Consider the following 14,114-nt stretch of genomic DNA (forward strand, 5'->3'; position numbering starts at 1 on the left):
ATAGTTTGCTATCTTAGCAAGATCATCAAACATAAATCTAACAGATTTATAAATTCTCTCAAGCTGCAAATTAATTTACCTGCACATTTTTTATGGACTCTTAGCATCTTTGCTTCAAATCATATCACCAAATATGCCACCCACCAATTTCTCTTCCCATGTGAGTTTCCAATTTTTTATATCATTTTTTTTGTGTTATAATGTTAATGCATGTATTTATGATGAATTGTTGTTAATGTTATTTTTTTTATATCATTTGAAATTGTTCTTCAAAACGTTACATTTCTCTGATCAACATTATTTTTCATCAGTTTTCTTTGACACCAAATTAATAGGTCATGTGCGTTTTCATTCCACGACTCGTTTGATCAAGTTAATTTGATCCAATTGATGAATTATTCTCTGCATAACATTACATGCCCAAAAATAATTGAAGCCCTGCATGTAATGAAAAATGCAAAGAGAAGGATATGAACGTATGTATGTATAATAACTTTGTAGTAAAACACAGCGACATGGATCACGTTTACGAGATCTATTATTTTTTGCTGAGAAACCATATCTCACAAACGTGATTGATATCGGATACAAGGACAAAAATAAAGTCAATCAAAAAGAAATTGTGAATATTAAATTTCCATGATTCTTATTTAATCAATTTTAAGTCTCTATAATGATAATAATTAATGATATTAATTTTCAACTTTTAGGGGAATTTAATTTCTTTCTCATGTAATTATTTTAATGTGATTTCTCAGAAGAAGTCAAAGGCAACAAGAAAAATGAGTTCAAGGCAACGTCCCTTACATGCATGTGGAGTTTCAATCATAGCAATTGGTGACATTGCCATAGGAAAAACCCAAAATATCAATGGACCATTAGGTTCAACATTAAGAAACATGGCAAAACTGGCCAAATTTGTCACACCTTTAATCTATGCCATTCAATACCAGTGGCTAACAATCCTAGCATTCATCGACGATCGCATCCTAGCAGCCGAAAACATCACAGAGAAAATGTTTCCTCCTTCAAGGTATGCGTTCGACAAAATCGATGAAATTGTGTTAATGATACTTTCATCGCCAGATAAAATCGATGGTGCATTGAACAAGTATGTCCCTGCAATAATCCATCATGTTCCATTATTGGAATGGACATTGAAAATTGTAATGTCAAAGTTGAATTGTTTGGATTCCAATTGGGGAAATGAAAATTCAAGTTTGAATGAGAAAACTATAGGTGTTGATAGGAATTGTTGCAATGAGAGTGAGTTAGAATCAGGTGCATCGGAGGAGTTCCTTAACCTTCCAATTGATCCATCAAGTGTGGAAAGTTTTCCTCCTATACCAGAAGCTGAACCTAAAGGTGTTGTTAAGGCAGTGTCTTGTAGTCACAATTTAAAAGGGTCATACAAAGAAGCATTATTGGAGAGTAGTGAGAAGAAAATGGATAATGATGAATGTCAAGAAAAAGAGATAAAAAGTGATGAATGTAAAGAAAAAGAGATAAAAAGTGATGAGAAAAGTATTGAGAAAGAGTGTGAAAGTGTTGAGAAAAGTGAAACTGTGCCATATGATCCACTTATGGAGTTGTTTGAGTCTGCATGGCTCATGAATCCTGGCCGTTTCTGGGATCAAGCAGAGAAAGAGAGAGATCAGTACAATTAACTAGGATATTATAAGAGTCATGTAAGACTATAGCATTTTCATGGCTACTTCAAATGTGAGTGCCTTTTTTTTTTTTTTTTTTTGTAATTTGTTTTTCAATTGTTGTTATTTGGGACTCTAGAAAGAAACTTGTAAATCAAGTTCTTTTTTGTTTTATGCAAATCAAATATCTTTCTAGTTCACTACACTTCCCTGCTTTATCTTCTTATTAGTACTTTTTGTTCTACGTAATAGGTTTGCTTGTATTGATTTATCTGAACTTATCTCCAGACATAACCAAACATTTGTGAGTGTTTGAGCTTAAAATTAATATTATGCTTAAGTGCATTTTTTGGACTGATTTTGGCTAATATCATTGTTATAAGCGATCTTGTTAAGGGATAAGGAGTTTCTCCTAGTAAGAGAATTAGTTTAATATATATTTTTGTCAAGTAATTATCAATTATAATATGGTTGTTTGGATATTGATCTCACAAACAAGTCCTTTGAAATCAATAGTGGTTGGGTTTAGGCCAATGAGTCAGGCCACACATCAGAGCAAATCAAACATTAGAATCTTGATTGATAGAGACACTTAAATTTTTGTGTACCATATGAATTTTTAACAAATTGTCTCCAATGGCTAGTAGGACAAAACATGTAGGGTTCACCAAAATGAAAAACAAAGAAGTCTTTCTAAAAATGCATTCTTTATTATATTAGTCATCTTTATTACTTGCTTACCTAAAGGGTAAACATTCTACTTTGATAAAATGATTTTTGTCTAAGTATCGTGTCATGTATGTTATCTAATTGTGATTATTTTATTGATGATAGTTTAAAATCATTTTAAATGGTCTGTCAAGGATGATGTGTCTAAGATGAATTGGAGTTGAGGTTTGAACTTGATATGGAAAATTTGGTTAAAACTGTGGGGCACACATGCTCCAAATAATCATGGTACAAGAATCCAAAATATTTATTTGGTCGTGGACTAAGGCCACTCCACAACGATGTTGATGTTCTAATTTATCAAAGATGTCAAAGAGTTTGAAGTTATTGAAATTCACGTGGAACATGTTATTGACACCTCAATTGTAGAAGCCAATCCGCTTGTGTTTGTGTGCAAGCAACTCATAATTTCGGATCCCATCATATGTAATGCAAAATACAACCAAACTAAGAAAAAGAATCTATAATACTTGGTGTATATACATAAAAGCCATATTCATCAAATTCTAATGAAACTACCAAACCTCCATAACCAACTTGACTTAGACACATTCGTAAGCTTAGGTACATAATAAATTATTGCTCAAACTATTGCTACACATTCTCTTATTTCTTTTGTTAACGATACTCTTCTTGTGATGATGCCAAAAGGGGGAGAGGCCTGCGTTTGTCTCACAATTTCGACCTATTGCATAAATCTTGAGTTAATTTTAAAATGAAGGATGCATAATCAAACTATGAAGGAAATACTCAATAAGATAATGTTAAAACGAAAATTTGAGCAATAGCCTGAATATCTTATTTAAATACTTCAGTTGGCATCCCACTGTCTATTAAAAAGAAACTATCAATTCACATTTGGTATTAAAAACTCATGCGCACTACCTATCAATATCTGGCCAAACAAAATAACTATGACATGATTCACATTTACATTAACTTCAAAAATGCAAATCCAACACTTGGATTGGAGAGATTGATGTTACAACATAGAGAAAAGCGAAAGAAGAAAACAAAATCCATAAATTACACAGGCCTGTACATCTCTTCTTCGCTCTGGAAACCAAAAGGTAAGCAACATTGCAACCCCCTTAGGAACAGAAAGGGACAAGGGGATAAAACAGATATATTTACAATCTACAGAACTTTTCAACACTGGTACACAGAATAGCTCTTGCTTCTCCAGAAAAAGCTAAAAGGTTTACCGGTCTTTCTTCTAGACATCGACTTACATAGAGGTTTCATTTCAGCAGGTGGCACGGACAAATCACTAGTTTCAGGAGGACACTGATGTACCTCAACAGATGATTCATCCCGTCGCTGCTGTCGGAACAGCATCAAGAGTTTCTGAGCTTTTTCTCTCCCTCTTGGGGTCCCATTCACTGATATTGATACCAATGCAGGTATAACACCTTCCTGCAGGACCATGTCAGAACATTGCTCACTTCTGTTGCACAAAATTAGGAGACAAGAGACAGCTTGCTCCTGCACTTCGAGCTCCTCAGTGTCCAATATGGAAGCCAATGCACTGATGAGTCCAGGATTCGATACCATTTCCCCCCTTCCAACTTGAGAAGTGGCTAAATTTATCAAAACAGCTATGCATTTTTCTGTCCATGTACAATCATCACTCTGGTCTACAAGAAGGGATTGTAGGCCGTTAACAATGCCAGATGAAAGTAAGTAAGGAATATTGGAGGGCACAGTAGAAAGATTATAGAGAGCATGGAGAGAATCTTGCTTGTATTGAATGTCATTGTCAGATTGAAGGAGCTGGGTTAGGAATTGTACAGCCTGACTCATGCCAATCATAGGTTTGGCTTCTTCGAGGCAAGAGAGATTCAGATACAGAGCAGTTGCACAACCATAAGAACTAGTGTTAGAAATCATTTCCTCCAACAAAGATAAAACTCCGGCTGATAACATAATCTCCTTATTTCTGTTGAAAAGAGGGGGGAAATCAAGTTAATGCTGCGCAGAGATTAAAAATAATTAAAATTGTGACTTCAAAACTCTAATATATCTTGGGAAACTTCAGCCACATTCAATATTTGGAAAACAAGTTAACGGAAGGAACAAAATATTTCCTTTCTGTTTATATAAGCCAATAAAGAAACAAAAGTAAAAAAAAGTATGCATATCATCAAAGTTGTAGTGATGCATTCAATGTAAGGCAGTAGTAAAATCAACTTCCAAAATACATTTCTTAATTATCGCACCCTTGATGCGTCATTAAAACCAAACATACAATGTGCAATTTATTTTCAATATTAAGTATAAAAGTTATCCATGAAAAAAAGTTGATGTCTTTTTCTGAAATGCAGGAGGCCAAACAAAAACGACAAAAGCCGATATAGTCCAGCGCTCTTCAAGAGCAAGAGCATGACCAGATCTTGTGATGAAATTTCTTTTTTATTAAAGATGATTAAACTAATAAAAGGTAATGAAGGTAAGGTTTCTTGACAAAGCTATCATTTTTCAAATATACCAAGATGGGTTTTGGTTGAGGCAATCATAGCAAAAACTGTTACGATTTTCCAATCACAAATAAGTTCAAACATGATGATTCAAAATTATAAAAAGTCTTAAATGCACTTTTGGTGGCCTATGTTACCTGAAACAGGATTTTAGTCCCCCCATTTCAAAATCCGGGTTTTTTGTCACCGAGTTGAACACATTAATGCAATTTTGGTCCTAACCTAGATCTTTTACCCCAAAAATGGTATTTTTGGCCCCAAAAGTGGTGATATCCGGTCCCAAAAGTGATATTATTTGCATTTAAGCTTTACAAAAACAACAAATGATAATGCAGACCTGTCGTTATTCACAGCTAGGTTGAAGAGAGCCATTGCTCCGCTTTCCTGAGCAATCAAATTCTTTTCATGTACAGCTGATTGTAAAAACTGAACAAGTGCTTGAACAAACCCATTAGCCCCCATAAAAATCCTAGCTTCCTCATCATCCCTCAGCAACAGCCTTAACTGTTCTACCACTTCATATTTCCTCTTCCAATTGTTCCCCTCAGTCAAGACTTTCAGGAAACTAAGATACTGCTCAGTGTCTTCCTCTTGTGCAGATGAACTTTCAGCTCCATTTTCCCCATATTCCTCCGAGATACATCTCTCTTCTAAAGGAACCACTTTGACACCCTTCAACTTGCAAGAGCTGACACTATTTACAGATCTTGAATTCGTAGACTCAGACTCTGATAATACCAATCTCCAGTAGTTAAGATCAAGTGATTCTGGAGGGCCTTCAGGAATAGGAATTCCATTTTGTTCACACCAACTAGCAACAAGACCCTTAACACAGTAATTAGGAGTCAAGTAAAGATGTGGAAGGTTTTGTTGGGTCTTTGGGCAGTTGTTGTGCCCATCACCGAACCATTTCTCTATGCAAACCTTTTCATATGTTTGCCCAGAAGCAATGATAACAGGATCATACATAAGTTGAAGAGATATTGGACACCTTAACTCTTCTGGTGGTAGAGCCATCTGCCCCGGCTCCATATTATTATTTGGCTTGAAATTAAAGGAACTAAGTTTTGAAAGTTGTCTTTCAAAGGTCTGATTATGACCAACGGGAACACCATCCTCAATAGATCCCTGGACAGTGGGAGAACAAGGACCAGAACCCTGAGAATCAGTGTCATCTGAAAATTCATTTCTGAATAACTTGGAGTATTTCCTCATAAGATGCAAAAGATATGCAACAATTGATTCCTTTCGTTTGTCTTCCTCAGCCCGAGCCCTGTCAATAAGTTTCTTTAGAGCCCTTCTTTCAGCAAGAGCTACTCTTGAAGATGTGATTCCAAGTCTAGTAGCAGCCTGGTGAAAAGATTCAAGCTCATAACTTTCACCATCGTCATCAAACTTTTTTCCCTGCTGGAGCAATGCAATTAAATCATCGCCAACTTGCTTCTCTAAGGGGTCGAGTGCAAATTCTACATCTGCAAATTCATTCACAATCTCCTGAACCTGAATAGGTAATGTCATAGTACATACCAGGTTAAATATTGACAATGAAAACAAGAAAAAAGCAACATTTGTGCATGTGCATAAACTTACACGGGGCAGGTGTTAAAGAAAACCAAATCTAGAATATCACCAAGACGGTGGCATTCAATTATTTTGAAATAAACAATTTAAAACAGCCCCCCTTATTCATATGCCCAAACAAAGGAAAGACATATGGAGCAATGGTGTTGAAGTCTATTACCTGACATCCAATGGACTGTGGAACAATATCTTCCACCCGTCTGAGACTATCTTCAAGAGCACACTTAGCCTTCTCAAATTTTAGGAGAACGGAGTCCCCAGTTACAGCCTGCATCACAATAAATCTAATGTAAGACATTCTGCAAAAGTATTTCAGGCCGAATAACCTCCAACCAACAAAAGATAATTGTTTGCTAAGATTAGACAAAAACCTTGCAAACTTAATCAGCAAGTAAAACTACAGAAGAAATGAATCGTACCAGGTAAAGTTTACTACACACTGAGCAATGATGAAGAACATTCTTGGCTTTCTCCAAGGCTACATGCAATGAACATAATGCCTGAATTCCAGTTTTACTCCTGGGCCTAGCTGCTTCTAAAGAAGGAAATATTGACAATACTTTGCAATATATTATAGACAGGGCCTTGCACATTTGTCCATGTAACTGCAAGGGAAATCAGATCAGTATTGGTTAGATTGCATTGCAGGGAATTAGAGGGTGTAATGTAAAACGGAGAAACAATGGCCCAAAACAACAGACCAAGAATGACAACACGTTCATGAGTCTTAAAAGATAAGACAAATTCAACTATTTCTCTTTGTTGCTAGAATAAATATAAGAACTTGGAAAGAAAAACAATTGTAACATTTTTTCCTGTTCGCTAACTAATTGAACCAAAGAACATGAAGAAACTAATAAAAAATAAGTTGAGTTCTAATTAAATCTTGACGTAAGCTTTATGCACACCGTAAAGACAATCATTAATTTACTGTACACAAAGCATTAGAATTCCAAAAACAAAGGACAAACGATTAAACATTAGTAATCATACCTTGGCATCACTAACAGCAAATAGATTTTCTTCAACCTCAGCGGCCACATCCATCATTCAAATCCACTGTCCGTGTAAGCTCGGGAACCAAATAATCTTAGCTATTTTAGCTACAACCTACAGGATCAAAAAGTGAAAATAAAGAAAATTAGCCAAAACATAAAAAACTATCAGTTTAGAATCAATCAAAATATTTACTACAGATACTGCAAACACATGTTTTTGTATCCAGTTCTCCTAAGCCAATCAAGTGAGCAAGCAGAACAATTATTTATGGCCAAACATATTAACTGAAATTCAGCGAGCTTTAAAGAATCAGAATTTAGAATGAAAAAAACAAATTCAAGCTAGTTTTGCATACAAACTACTAAAATCACATGTCAACTTAGGAGTGAAAATAAACAAAGAACATCAACCATACAACCAAATCCAGAAAAAACCCAATTAAGCCTTAGATTTGTCATAGCCTTAAATTTCTTCTCAAAATAGAAAAAACAACTACTTTCTTGACCAAACTTTTACCTCAAAAGGAAAAAAAATGACACGTGTTGCTAAAGTTTCAAAATAGGCTTTTTAAGCTAAATACTACATCATCAATAAAATCCATTGGAGGATGAAAATTGATTCAAATGATACATCAAGTTTTCATATAAGACCTTCATTCATTATTTCAAATAAAATACAAGAGATTTTGAAAACATAATTTTCCAGCTACGATTTTCATTTGAACAAATTCAAAACCAAAAAACAGAACATAATCAACAAAAAAATAGTAAAAAAAAATCTGATTTCAGAATCAGAAACTAATCAATCATTAAAAAAAATTGAATACACGAAAATAATGATTTAAAGTTAGGTTTAGGGTTTTGAAGCAAAACAACGTACCAATCGAATAAAAAAAAGAGGGAAATTAGAACCAAGGAGGTTCCATGAAAATGAATAAGAAAATCGAAGAATCTCAAATTAGGGGTTGGAAAGATCTAGAGTTATTTGAGAAGAACGTGTTGAGTTGAGTTTGGAATCGGAGAACTAGTTTGGAGAAGCACTTGCACGCAACGCAAGGTAGAAGAAGAAGAAAGTAAAGAAATGATGATGAAAAATATTTATATAGAATTTATTTCCATTATTATTTTTTACTGTTTCACTTTAGTTAAGTTGATTAATTAATTGTTGGAATGGAAGTTAAAACTGAAGTGTCGATTTTAAGTATGATTTTTTTCGGGAACTATAGTATTTTCCTTTTTTTTATTTGTGGGGTAGAGGGATTTGTGGATGAAACAAAAAAACAATTATTGTTTTTGGGTGAAATTATTGTTTTTTATTTGACAAAAAAAAGAATAGAATTATTGTTAAAAGTTTTGCAAACACACAGGAAGTTGGAATTTTCGCCGCTTTTATCTCTCGAGGTTCACCGGCCGACAGTTGCCGACCGACTTCATGGTTCGTTGCCTGTCCCCAGACCTGTCACAAAACTTGCCCAATGTCAAATTTATCCTATTTCTTTTAAAGGTCAGGTTAACTTGTGCCCTTAGGCACATGTTAAGCAACCTAAAAGTAGAAATTGTTTCTTAAATTTTGTGCATTCAATTAGTTAAAAGTCAAAAAGTTAAATTCAAATACATTAATTACAACAAAACATTTCTATTTTTACTTCTTAACTTGTGCCTTGAGGGCACAAGTTAACATTAGCCTTCTTTTAAAAGGTCAATGAATGGTTTTATTTTTATTTTGAGAAAAAGACATTTTTATTTTTTACAAAAACAAAACGATATTCATTCATTTAAATTATAAAGTACATTCAATGTAAACATCACTAAAACGTAAAAAATGAATCTGTGAACAAACTCACAACACCTAAGTTGATAGCATATAATGACAAAAGGCATGCAAAAAATATGATAAAATCTAAGTCACTGAAATACTCATGCTTCCAGATCTACAACGTTGACGCCCAAATCATTGATTGGATTTATAATTGACTGATGTCGATCTTTCAATAGGAACTAATCGAACACCGCAACAAGACACGAAATCAAACGTCGCACAAGACGACGAACAACACAACGCTGCACTTAAATGACGAAATCACAAATAACACAAAAGGGAATACTTGATATATTTGAAAACCACTTGTTTATATCGAAAAAAAATGGGGAAAAAGATGTAGAGGGGTGATTCTAGGTCAAAAAAAGACCTAAAACCACTCCTCTCGATGAATGAAGGAGAAAGAAAGTTTAGAGAGAAATAGGAGTTTCTCTCGCTAAAAAACTAGGGACGGCTGCGAGAAAAAGACATGCTATGAATGGATAAATTTTACTTTAGCACATTTATAAATAAAATTTATTTGGCACAGTGTCGTAATCGAAAATAATTAAAATAGAAAATGATTGAAGGATGTGATTAGATTATTTTTCTTTTAATTTTTTATATTTATAGACGTTTCTAAATAAATTTTATTTCAGTTATTTTCAAATGAAATTTATTTGTTTGTTTTGAACATTATTTTTTTAGTTGAGTGAAATTTATTTAATTTTCACTACTTTATGTGGAACCAATTTTTAAATTATGGTATCCATTGAATTTCATCTAAAAAAAAGTATATGTTGGAAAGAAAGTTTAGATAGCACTCATCTTTGAGAAATGGTATTGGCATCAAATTCGACAATAAATTAGATGTTTAATTCAGTTTAAACTAGTTATTGTTTATATGTTGATAGTCAATTAAAAATTTTATCGAAAGTAAATGAATTTAACTTCTATGGTTTGATCAACAAGTAAAAAAATACACTTTAAACTTGATAGGACATGGTTTGGGTTTCATTGATGTCCTTGGATGAAGCTAAATATAAATCATTATCTCCTCTCTTCAAATTTTGAGTTGAACCAAATCTCTATTATATATATTTGCACTATTTTATTTTGATAGTACACATGGCATCCTTATATTGAAAGGTGCATTTAATGTTTTGTGTAATTGGTACATATTATGTGATTTGTGCAAGACTTATGTAATTAACATGATTATGCAAGTTGACTAAAAAGCTTATAATGACAAAAAAATAAATGGAATATTTTATTCAAATTATTTTTGCTATTTAATGTGTTACTAATTTCATTACTAAATTAATGGCATAATTGATGTGACTTACTTGCTTCTTTTTTCCTATAAATATTGTTTGTCCGTCTCAAACATCTTCACATCATTTAGAATTCATAATAAAATTTTAAAATTATTCTCAAAATCTCTCTTTTATTTTATTGAAACACTTTTCTTCTTAACAAATTTTTTTCATAACTCTAATTTCAAAAATTGATTCAATTTATGATATTACTCCACTACATGTTGTATATATCCATGTATTTTTGTTCAAATTCACATATTCATCCTATGATACCCTCGAGTTCTAACGGATTATGACAAGATATGTACCAATTACATGTTGATACATAATTCTTAATTATCATCCAATCAAATTGTAATCAACACATCATCATATTAAGTTAGCCAGTCTTGATTTTTTTTTTCTATATATAGTCAATTTGTCTTTCATCATTTGTATATGCATCTTCCTTTCGTACAAATTGTTTATAATATCATTTATTTGAAATGCAAATATTTCTACCTCCTGACCAATTCAATTTTATTGATTTCATTATTATCAAATTGATTTAGGCACCTTTTTTTTTCCTTCCGAATTTTGATTCCCTTTTATAGGTTCAGCTGTCGGCTCTGTTAATTTTAGGGTTTTCATCCCCATATATATTTACACCTTTTGAAAAAGTTTGCTTCACGTTTTAATGAATTTTATTATTTTTCTATTAATTTGAAGCGAAGTAATTGAAAGACGTTTTGAATCAGATTTCTTCATTCCAAAACTATTTTTTTGCCACTATTAATAATGAGAGATACGTGAAAGGCATGTCAATGTTTTGTTCTTCCAACGTTGAAGTTGTGCATATAAAAGAGAATTCTTCCTTAAAAAAACAGAGAATTCTCAAGTATTTTTGGGTAACATATTAGTTGATTGTTCTCAAGATATTATATTTTTATCTTACATTTTTGTGGTGCAAACTATTCATGTATGTTGTAGAACAAGACCGACCCCTGCGAAAATGTAGAAAATTTATTTTAGTTATTTTTTTTCAATGAATTTTATCTAAACCTCACTATTTTCTTTATTATTTTCATTTGCTCCTATTCAAAAGAACTGATTTAATTTATTAAGTTTTTTCGTTTCTATTGTCAATCACTCATTTTCACTAAACATGGCGTTGATATATATTATTTCACATAAATTATTTTAACATCAAATCCCATCCATTCATTTCATTTGATAAATTAGTTCACATGCATCAAATACTCTTTATCACCTAATCAAGCATTCCATTTTTATCTCCCCATATTTATTTATTTCTGCCATCAACACATACTCAAACTTCTTTGTTAATTTTTTTACAAATTGCATGATAAAACACATACTTATGGTTGTTTGAGTCACTCATCAACATCGATAATATTTATTTGCCTTTATTTCATACCCATATTTTTTTATTTATTTTAAAATTATATTAAAAAAAAAGACAACAATCTCGGATAAACTATCAATATCTCTATCCGTATCCTTATCTACATCTACAATATAAACAAGTGAAACCATTTTCATTCAAAAGTACATGTGGCATGTTATAGTCTCATTCTAATTAATGTCAGGCTAATTAATGATATAAAAATTCAAATTTCCATTACATGGTATATGCTTAGCACCTGGTATTTCAGTCTCAACACATACTGCCTCTATTTTAAGAAATCATTCGATTTATTATTATGATCAAAATGATATCTGGAAATTTAATTGCCTGATATCAAATCAAACAAGAAACTGCCCATAAAAAAATCAAACAAGAAACTATCAACTGCCAATTAATGAAATTAAATTCAAATTATTCAACACTTATAACAGTCCTAAAAAAGAATGTTGACAATTGGTCTAATTCAAGACTATCGTTGAGTTGTTTCTCACCTATTAAAATCAAATTAAAACCAAAATAAAATAGTGAAAAGTAATGATTCTTTTTGTCACAAAAAGGAAATAAAATAGCTCAGGTCTTTATCTCCTATCCTATTCTCATCACTATTACTATTTTTCAAAAATGGTTTTGAGAACGGTAAGAAGATCAAGAACACCTTTAGTTCCTACAATTTCATCAAATTTTATTGTTGATTGCATCAGACTGTTCCCCTTCATCATGGTTTGTGACCATGGTTTAGGATTTTATTGCTAATAATTGGATTTTTAGCTGTACAGGAGAAAATAAGAGGGAGAATGTTAGTTATCAAATAATTTGTTGAGAAATTGATTTTGAAGCTGAAGAAAGGCATAAACGAAAGGGATCTTGAATCTTCTCTCATGATTTATATTTTGTTCCAAATAATTGTCTACCATATATCATTTTTGAAAATGCTTCATTTGAGACATTATTTTCATCATATAACGATATGATCTTATTCATTAAATTTCTTTTGCTATTAATGTAACATATTTATTTTCCCATATATTTGTTTACGGATGACCATATTGCTACTCAATGTTCCTCAAATTTACAAAGAACTTATCGGATTTATAACTAAAGTATATCTCAGTTTAATCGACTTTAATTCCTTCCAGTTTAGTTGTGTTTCTTCTAACTGGGAGGAAACTCAACATTATTGAAATTTCTTTTATCGGTTTTGTTTACAATGTGTTCATTATTTTACAGAGACCTTTATAATATTGAGAACAAAGTAGTTTCCTATCTATATATTCAATTCAAGGTCGCGCATCCTATATTAAGGTTGCGTTTGGCCCAGCTTTTTTTTTAACGTAAAAGCTTCTTTGAGCTTAAAGTTAAAAATAAGAGCTTTAAAAATAAAGTTAAAGTCGTTTGGTAAAAAAAATAATTGAAAGGTGAGAAAAATTGTACTTATCTATTTTAAAAAACTTTTTTATGTTAAATGGTGTTTGATAGCTATATTTTAATAAAAATTATTTTATCCTAAATTATAGTAAATAAAATATTTCAAAATAAAAAAAATATAATATGCAAAAATATTATATTCATAGTCATGTTTTAAAAAAAAATCTTAAATTTTCATGTTAAATATTTTTGTAAGATGTTTTATAAACGAATAATTATCTAAAGGGATTAATGATATAATTTTATAAATTTTTTGGATAAAGTTCATGATTTTTTTTTGAAAGAATCATATTTAATTTATTCTGTGAGGTGAATTTTAATAACTGAACTTTTTTTATAAATATAATTCATGGTTATTAATTTATTATTACAGTTATTTTTTGACAAAATTTATTATTAACTGAACTCAGCATAACACTTAAGTGTTTATCTATGGTTAAATTCCACCAAAGATCAAAGGATAAGGAATTTAATATCTTAGAGATTGATTAAAAAATATTGCATGAAAGTGAACAACACCCAAAAACATAAATTTGATATAAAAATTAAATAATTGGCATCCCAAAACTAACGAAACTGTTTATCGTAATGTTGAGAGTTCTAAGGGTGTCTACAGTAGGTTGGACTATCACATTAGGCTAAGTGAAACCACACAATTGTGATTGACATCACATCATTATCCAAAACCTTAAGGCATTAGGTGTATTGGTCATCTTACTTATATGTTTCT

General features: G+C 31.7%; 2 protein-coding genes across 2 annotated transcripts; one reads left to right on the forward strand and one right to left on the reverse strand.

The window, feature by feature from the left end:
- Positions 1-7: 7 nt before the first annotated feature.
- Positions 8-2,003, forward strand: LOC146933124 (uncharacterized). The gene is made up of 2 exons (XM_085704857.1): positions 8-160; positions 759-2,003. The coding sequence occupies exons 1-2, from the start codon at positions 134-136 to the stop codon at positions 1,665-1,667; spliced, it is 936 nt and encodes a 311-aa protein (XP_085560983.1). The 5' UTR covers positions 8-133; the 3' UTR covers positions 1,668-2,003.
- Positions 2,004-3,287: 1,284 nt separating this feature from the next.
- Positions 3,288-8,509, reverse strand: LOC146933125 (U-box domain-containing protein 6-like). Its single transcript, XM_085704859.1, has 6 exons — positions 8,315-8,509; positions 7,430-7,546; positions 6,856-7,041; positions 6,597-6,704; positions 5,193-6,355; positions 3,288-4,317 (listed from the first exon to the last, which is right to left on the reverse strand). Exons 2-6 carry the CDS (start codon positions 7,484-7,486, stop codon positions 3,528-3,530), a joined length of 2,304 nt encoding a protein of 767 aa, XP_085560985.1. The 5' UTR covers positions 7,487-7,546; positions 8,315-8,509; the 3' UTR covers positions 3,288-3,527.
- Between the last annotated feature and the right edge of the window lie 5,605 nt (positions 8,510-14,114).

This window comes from Medicago sativa, chromosome 4, assembly GCF_051527215.1.
Source record: "Medicago sativa cultivar Bolivia chromosome 4, Bolivia_mono, whole genome shotgun sequence".
Lineage (NCBI taxonomy): Eukaryota > Viridiplantae > Streptophyta > Magnoliopsida > Fabales > Fabaceae > Medicago > Medicago sativa.

Excerpts from the sequence above, each read along its gene's own strand:
- LOC146933124 (XM_085704857.1), top strand. The coding sequence starts at position 134 with ATGCCACCCACCAATTTCTCTTCCCAT. Across the intron at positions 161-758 it reads CCACCAATTTCTCTTCCCAT|AAGAAGTCAAAGGCAACAAG; the intron begins GTGAGTTTCCAA and ends GTGATTTCTCAG.
- LOC146933125 (XM_085704859.1), bottom strand. The coding sequence starts at position 7,486 with ATGATGGATGTGGCCGCTGAGGTTGAAGAAAATCTATTTGCTGTTAGT. Across the intron at positions 6,705-6,855 it reads TGTGTAGTAAACTTTACCTG|GCTGTAACTGGGGACTCCGT; the intron begins GTACGATTCATT and ends ATTGTGATGCAG. Across the intron at positions 6,356-6,596 it reads CACAGTCCATTGGATGTCAG|GTTCAGGAGATTGTGAATGA; the intron begins GTAATAGACTTC and ends TTACCTATTCAG.